Here is an 8437-nt window from a genome sequence, read left to right as displayed (position 1 = left end):
TTTCATCAGTACTAAGGAATTATCACTTATCTTGCCGAAAGGTTTCTTGTAATAACTTTTGAGCAGGAAAAGTTACTTATTTGCACTAGAAAATAACCCAGGAATAGTTGGTGAGATGCTGTGTTTTCACAGTGATTGGGTCTCTAACTGAGCCACGAGACCAGAGGTGGTTACAGGACCTAAAAATGGTTCTCAAGTCGGAGTAGCACTACTTCAAGGTATTTTTACTAAAGGTAAAAAGTATCTGTAAAAAAAGTATTTGGCAAAAAGTTACTCAGGTTCTGAGTAACTGATCAATCATTTGATATTTAAATATTACGTCATCAGACGGACCAAAATATAAAGTGGAAATTTTGGTGCTTTAAGAATGAAAATGATCATTCATATGATCATTTTCATTCTCTGAATCTAACCGATTCAGAGACAGTTTTTATCCTACAGCAATAACAAAACTAAATGCAATCAAATAACCATTAATCATTATGAATGATGTGTGTGAGAATGTGGTTGTTCTTATTCTTATTTATTAGTTTTATTTTATCACCTACTTGTTATGTATTTCTTACAGTATATGTAAAGTGTGACACAAGTTTTTCTTTTTTTTAGCATATGCACTGACTTACGGCAATTTTTAAATTTCGTTGTTCTTGTGACAATGACAATAAAGATCTATCTATCTATCTATCTATCTATCTATCTATCTATCTATCTATCTATCTATCTATCTATCTATCTATCTATCTATCTATCTATCTATCTAACAAAAAAATAACAAAATGATGCAAAAGAAAATTTTTCCAAATCAGTTTCTGTCAATCTGAAACTTCAACAGGAACTGCAGGAGTGCGTCTGTGTCTGGTGGGTTTTGGTCCGTTTTTCATCCAGTAGGCAGAAAATCCAGATATTTTACTCAAGTAAGAGTAGAAATACTTCATGATAAAATTATTCAAGTAAAAGAAAATGTTTATTTTTTCAAATAAGTTACTCAAGTAAATGTAATGGAGTAAATGCAACTAGATGCTTCCCGGCTCTGCAGGAGGCAGACGGAAGGATTTTAAACATTTGAAGCGGCTCTGCATGACGTTTTTCTGGTAAAACATCAGAGTCTCGCCGTGGGGGAGATCTCAGACTGCAAACAACTCAAGACTGTTGCATATTCATATAGGGACAGACGAGGGGGTCAACCCTTAAACCCTGTTAGCCTTTTGCTAAACAAACGGCAACAAAAGAAGGAATTCCTCTCCGTCAGACTCCAGACCACACATAGGCTGGTTGACACAAAGCAGCGCGGCCTTTGTTGGATATTTCTGCCCAGATCTTCTCGCCATGAAGTCCAGACTTCATTGGGCTTCTAAACATCTAGTAGGAGAAAAATAAAGACACCTTTGAGTGCGAGACTCATTCAGGCTCCTCCTGATTCATGGTACACAACTCCTGACCTGGCTTTGTTTCTTTAGAGTTTCCTGCTTAAGATTCTGCAGTCATTTTTTCTTGTTAAAATTTATAAAAGCTTGGAATAGTTGTTCAAAGTTGAGTCAAAATGATACAGAAAGGCTGAAACTTACCCACAGACCTCTAATATTTGCTTAAACGCCCCTCAGTGCACAAACCACTAACTTTTTATACTTAAGAATCTGTTTGCAGCATTTTGTTTGAAAAGTTGACCCAGAAGACATCAGCAGTTTCGTCCTGTTTTCTAGCGCTTCAGTCTTGGTACATTTGAATTAAGACAAAACTCAAAACTAACTTACAAGTTTCCCTTCGACAAGATACAATAGCTTCTCGTTTCAGGTCAATAATTCCTTAATATTGATTTTATAAGTACTTGTTGTGCAGGCAGATTTTTTTCACTTGTCACATTTTTCCCATGTTAGCGAAATAATCTGCTAGTGAAACTATTTAAAACTTTTTAAAATAAATATTAAGGAATTACTGAGTTAAAACAAGCTCTCATATATGTCCTGCTGAAAAGCTACATATGTGAACTAAGATATTTTTTGCTAGAAACCAGCGTTATCATTGAGGTAAAAAAATAAAATATTTTCCAAATCAAACACTGTAAAGTCAAAAATCACCTTGGTAAAAATAATGACAAGTTTATTTATTTAGAAATAAATGTTAAAACTAACTTGGCCCAATGTGAAAATATATTACCTGGGATTAACCAAGTTATGGTTTAATTTTCATTTTTCAAGTCTGATAACTGCCAGAACCTGCCTGCCAACCTGAAGTAAATTTAAAAAAGAAAAAGCCACCAGATGAAAAACAAATCGAACAGAAAAATCCTTTATTGTCCCTCAAACCGACTGGCTTCAGCTCTACGGCAGGACGACGATCTTCTTCTCCAGCTTCTGCTCTGGGAAGACGAACCTCCTCATCACGTGGTCCAGCTCCTCCAGGGCCAGCTGCGCGTGCAGAACGGCCGCCGGGTCCGGGTCCGAGCGGACCGCCAGCTTCAGGGCCCGGTACAGGTCCAGCAGAACGTCGCTGAGGACCTGCAGAGGCAAAGGGAGCAGCAGGGACCGCATGTCAGGGCTGGAGACGGTCATGATTTCAGCCCGATTTATTAACCCAAAAGTATTTAGTTATGGTGAGACTGGATACACAATCAGCAGCCAGAAGGTCGAGATTTACGGTTCATCTGTTTCACAAATATAACAAACTGCTGTGGTTCAACAGACAGTTTTACAAAATAAAATGGAGCATTAGAGCCACACTCAGAAAAAACAAAAAGACCTCAAAATTAATAAAGCTACAAGAATAAAGTCAATATTACCAGAATAAAGTCGTACGAGAAAAAGCTGAAATAATATGAGAATGGGAATAGTCATAATGTCTTTATTCTTGTAATATTTACTTTATTTTGTGGAAATATTATGACTTCTCATATTATTCCGGCTTTATTCTCACAATACTGACTTATCTTTATCTCCACTTTATTCTCGTTTTATGACTTTATTGTTGAAACATTATGACTTCGTATATTATGACGTCTTCTTCGTTGTTTGTGCCAGTAGTAACATCCAGTTGTTGATCACATGGCTGCAAAAAAAGCCTTTCCACTGCAGTTACACCAACTTCGATACATTTTTAAATCAAAAACAGTTTTTCCCTCCAAATCAGCATGTTTATATTAAACAAATCTGTTTTTATAATTCTAATTTATGCGACTTCACAGTGAATGTGAGACGCTGCTGTAGAGGAAATCTCAGGTTTCACCTCTAATGATTTTTGTCCTTCCATCTTTGCCTCCCATCTTCTAAACCTACTTTGACCTTTGCCCTATTTTTACTTTTCCCACATCGCTCTCTGTTATTTACAGTCCAGCTGGTTCTGCAGCGATGACAGGACTTGGACCAGAACCCAGAAGGCAGCGGGAGCCACAGCACACCTGGGCAGGTACACAAAGGTCAGGGCGAAGGAGAGCAGACCAAGGAAATAATGCTTTTAGATTTGAAAGATCCCTTAAATCTCAGCCGCTGCGTAAAAACTTTTAGGTTGTACTGAAACAATTCTTGACCCATAAACGTCAGAACCTCCTGGTGAACGAACTCGCACGTTTTTTATGAGTCTACGGTGGGTTTTTTTGTCAGAGATATGAGAATTTAAAGAGACGCTTCAATTTCAGCTTGGAAGGAAAAAATTCAGACCCTGAATAAAATGGAAGTGAATGAGGGATAAGGTGTGAACTCTCAGCACTCTGGGTGGATTTAACAGAAAACTGCAAGGCCTACAGCACAGTGGGTGAAAGTAGAGAAAAATACCTACGTTTTGATATATTAACCGTACATGTGCAGATAAAACTGTGTGAATGAAATCAGTTAAAAGAAAAATCTGAATGTTTCACAGGGTCAGAATCTAGAGCGACATCAACGATCTGAACATAAATCCATCAAACTTAAACTGTGATTGAGAGAAAACTGTAAAATGAATAAAAACCTTAATTCAGTCAAATAAAGAACAAATTTCCATCAGCCGTTTAAACTCTGAACCAGGATTTTAATGGAAAGTTTGGCTGAGATACGGAGCTTTAATTCCTTTACTTCATTCACCAAAATCCCATCAATACGGAGAGCCAAAAGGGACAAAATGAAAAGCTGCATCATTAAATTGTTAATTAAATGTGCCGTGAAATAAATGTTTAATTTAAATATTTAGATAATTAAAAAATTATTACATTTGTAAATCATTGAAACAAAACTTTGAATAACTGAAGCGGAATAATAATGAAATGCATATTTAATTTCGTCATGTTTTCTGTTCCTATAGCGATACCATGAAATAATTTTATCTATTAAACTCTGATCTGTTGAGCTCCACTAGTTTAAATTACTTAAACATTTAATTAAACATATATATATTTCATGGTATTTTAATAATCTAATGATGCATTTTTTTGTTTAATTTTTCCACTTCTGGCGCTCCGTACACCAACATCGCTCCATTTTATTCCTGATTGAGCCACATATTTTAACTGATTTATTTGTATGTTTTTTTTAAAGGTAAGAAAATAATTTAAAAACTTTAAATGATGAAAAAAAGGATGAATAGTAACAATTAATCTCTTTATAACTTTAAGATACAGTCAAATCACTTGGGATTATCTAACAACATCCACTTTTCCTTTTTTCTTTAATTCCAAAAGCTTAAAAACAGAAAGCAATTTGCAATTTCAGCAACAATATTTTGGAAGTAAATCTAAGATTAGATGTCCGTCCGTCCGTTTTCTTCCGCTTATCCGGGGTCGGGTCGCGGGGGCAGCAGCTTCAGAAGGGAGGCCCAGAACTTCCCTCTCCCCAGCCACTTCTTCCAGCTCCTCCAGGAATCCCAAGGCGTTCCCAGGCCAGCTGAGAGACATGGTCCCTCCAGCGTGTCCTGGGTCTTCCCCGAGGCCTCCTCTCGGTGGGACGTGCCCTGACCAGATGCCCGAGCCTCAACCGGCTCCTCTCTACGTGGAGGAGCAGCGGCTCTACTCTGAGTCCCTCCTGGATGACCGAGCTTCTCTCTCTAAGGGAGAGCCCAGCCACCCTGCGGAGGAAACCCATTTCAGCCGCTTGTATCCATGATCTCGTTCTTTCGGTCATGACCCAAAGCTCATGACCATAGATGAGGGTGGGAACGTAGATCGACCGGTAAATTGAGAGCTTCGCTTTTTGGCTCAGCTCTCTCTTCACCACGACGGACCGGTACAGCGCCCGCTTCATGGCAATCCGCCTGTCGATCTCCCGCTCCCTTCTTCCCTCATTCGTGAACAAGATCCCCAGATACTTAAACTCCTCCACTTGAGGCAGGACGACCCCCCTGACCCGGAGAAGGCACTCTACCCTTTTCCGGCTCAAGACCATGGCCTCGGATTTGGAGGCACTGAGCCTCATCCTGGCCGCTTCACACTCGGCTAAGAACCGCTGCAGTGAGAGCTGCAGATCACGATCTGATGAAGCCAACAGGAAGGACCACATCATCTGCAAAAAGCAGAGATGCGATCCTAAGGCCACCAAAACGGATCCCCTCAACTCCTCAAGATTAGATGTTAATTTAAGCAAATTGACATAAAGAGCTTAAATTGTCTCAAAGTTTGAAGTGATTTTCTTGAAACCTAAAAGCACCAGAGATGCCATAACATCAAACCATTCAAACAAGAAGAGGTCACGCTAAGGTTTCTGACCCCGGGGCAGGAAGCAAAAATAAAGGAAAACACACCTGAGAGACCACCAGGTGGAAAATTACAAGCCGTGGAGTTTGAGAAACATCCATTATGTTGAGGAGCTGCTTTGTAAATCTGACAAGCAGAACAAACAGCGAGCGGCTCGGCTTCTCCTGCAGGTCAGGAGGTTTCCTGACCTGCACGAAGCCCAACGTCAGGACAGCAAGTTTCAATGTTAGCCGACAAACCAGCACAGAGCAGCTTACAGGCATGAAGCAGAAAGAAAACAACAGGGTTTTACAAATAAAACCCAGAAAGTGTTGCATGTTTTCACCTTCCTGAGTCGATATTCTGCAGAATCAGCTTTTAATGCAGCTTATTTAACTTTAGATGAACTTAAAGTTTCATAATCTAATGTTATCTACATGATTTGCATATATTTCTGATACATTTCTTGCACAAATTGCAAAAGTTTACATTTATATTTATATAGATTTTCCTTTTTTAATCTTATTCCATATTATTTATTTTTCTTGTATTATTATTTTATAGTTTATCAGCTGGTTTCTGTTTGTGACCTAATATGTATTGTAATTTTGTTCTCTAATGTTATGTTGAATGACAATAAAGATAATCTGGATTATCTCCAAATCTTAAAGTATTATTGTCTAGTTTTTAGTGCAAATATCTTAATATTTAACTAACTCAAAAGTAACATTTCAGTAAAATATGGAAACTTGTCTTAAGTCAATAATTAACACTGATAAAGTGTTAGATTGGGAAAATGTCTCATTATAACTGAAACAAACCTGCTAGAACTTCTTCATTAAGGAATTATTTACTTAATCTCCTGCATTTTGCTACACGTATGTTAGTTTTGTTTTATTTAAAGTGTGTTCAGATATTCACACTGGAAACTAGACAGAAACACTTGGTAACATTTAGTGTTTTTGCAGTGCAGGGCGGCGTGCTGCAGGGTTTTGTCACCTGGGTGGTTTTATCGCTGAGGCCTCTGAGCAGCTGAGCGATGACGTGGACGGCGGCTCTCCTCACCTCGGCCTCCCGCTCCGTTTTAATCAGCGCAGTCAGACACGAGCTCAGCTGCATGCAAGGAAAAAAAACCCGTTACCATTAAATATTTACAGCAGGAAGAGGCAGAAAACAAAGAATTTACAACACAACTTCTGAATTCACAGCATAAAAAGCATCAGATTATAAACTCCTGATGCACGCGGCGTGAAAAAGATCACAGGTTTATGAATAAGCGTCCTGTTCATCCAGCCGACACTGAAGCTCATTCAGGAACGCGGAGCGCCGCCGTCAGAGCCGCAGACCTCAGCAGAGGCCGTCCAGCCTCACAGTTTGTGTTGGAAAACTATTTTTATGTCTCAATAACATTTAATCTGCAGCGGATTTTTCCTCAGAGGGACACAGCCTTTACCTCGGTGTTTCCAAAAGCTGGGGTGAGGACCCCACTTTGGTCACGACTCGACATGTTTGGGGTCTTGAGCAGAAAAATCTGCACTGCAAAAATACAAAAATCTTTAAAAAAATCCCAGTGAGTTATTATTCTTCCATCTCACTGCAGAAACACAAAATCTAACCAAGTGTTTTTGTCCAGTTTCTAGTCCAGATGCCTTAAAATAAGACAAAACTAACTTACAAGTAACTTTTCAGCAAGATATCGGAGATCGTTTCAAATAAATAATTATATTGACTTAAAAATGATACTTCCACTGGTAGATAAATCACGTATGACAAGACATTTTCCCATATTATAAATAAAATCATCTGCCAATGGAGCTAGTATCTTTAATCAATAAAGGAATTATTGACACAAAGTGAGTTAGTTCTAGAAACTAAACAAATATACCTGGTAAGATTTAGATTTTTTTGCTTTGTTGCCTTTTAAATAACATTTTAGTAACTTTTCACTCTCCTGTAAACAATAAATGTTTTAGTTGAATTATATTTTGACATGTATACAGAGTTTTACTCAGACTAAGCTACAAATATACGATAAAATCTGATAATCTTGAACAAATACCGAAAATAAAGCAGATTTTTATTAGACTATTGGAAAGCATGATAAAAACATAAACTCTTCAGCACCTCTTGCGCCAGCGGGCCCAGAGAGTAGTCCAGTCTCTGGCAGAGCTCCCCCAGGTTGGACAGGCTGCTGGCCCGGACGCTCTGGTCCGGATCTCTGGTTCCCTGCAGGAAGACGCTCAGCAGAGGGCGGCCGAGGTGCGGCGCCAGTTCCCCTGGAGGAAGTAGGGTGAGACTTTTTCAAACCAGATCCCACAAAAAACTGCAAAAGTTGTATCCGATTTGGCTTTGGATTGTTTTCTTTCTTTGCAGCTTTTTTATTTGCTGTAGTGATTTATTAAGGCACAATTTAGTTTAATTTGATGACAGACATAAATACTACCTGCATGTTTTGAGTCAAGTCGTTTAAACTAACCGGCCAAACAATATGGCTGAAAAACGTATCATGACAAAAGCATTTCATATGAGTAAATATCAAAAACTGAGAAGTTTGTTATAAATATCTGAAATATAGCCTAACTGGTGGTGTGACGACATCTTTTATTCACAGTTTTACCTTCATGCTGCTGTTTTTTTATATTTAAGCAGTTATGAAGAACAACAGCAGAACTTTAAACTGCTGCGGCGCAAGTTACTCCAGAAGTTGTTGCTAGGTAACCAAAGAGTGAGTGAGTTGCTAGGTAACCAAAGTGTGAGTGAGCTGCTAGGTAACCAAAGAGTGAGTGAGTTGCTAGGTAACCAAAG

General features: G+C 38.6%; 1 protein-coding gene across 1 annotated transcript in view; it reads right to left on the bottom strand.

The window, feature by feature from the left end:
• Positions 1–2270: 2270 nt before the first annotated feature.
• The window catches only part of tango6 (transport and golgi organization 6 homolog (Drosophila)), a 21503-nt gene continuing 15336 nt past the window's right edge, over positions 2271–8437 (bottom strand). The window contains exons 17-19 of the mRNA XM_008412541.2: positions 7757–7908; positions 6632–6745; positions 2271–2495 (exon numbers count right to left, since the gene is read on the bottom strand). Coding sequence (XP_008410763.1) covers positions 2319–2495; positions 6632–6745; positions 7757–7908 — 443 coding nt within the window. The 3' untranslated portion in view covers positions 2271–2318. The remainder of the gene's footprint in view (positions 2496–6631; positions 6746–7756; positions 7909–8437) is intronic.

This window comes from Poecilia reticulata, linkage group LG6, assembly GCF_000633615.1.
Source record: "Poecilia reticulata strain Guanapo linkage group LG6, Guppy_female_1.0+MT, whole genome shotgun sequence".
NCBI lineage: Eukaryota > Metazoa > Chordata > Actinopteri > Cyprinodontiformes > Poeciliidae > Poecilia > Poecilia reticulata.
Note: the sequence above shows the minus strand (reverse complement) of the source record. Positions and strands in the feature narration are given on the sequence as shown.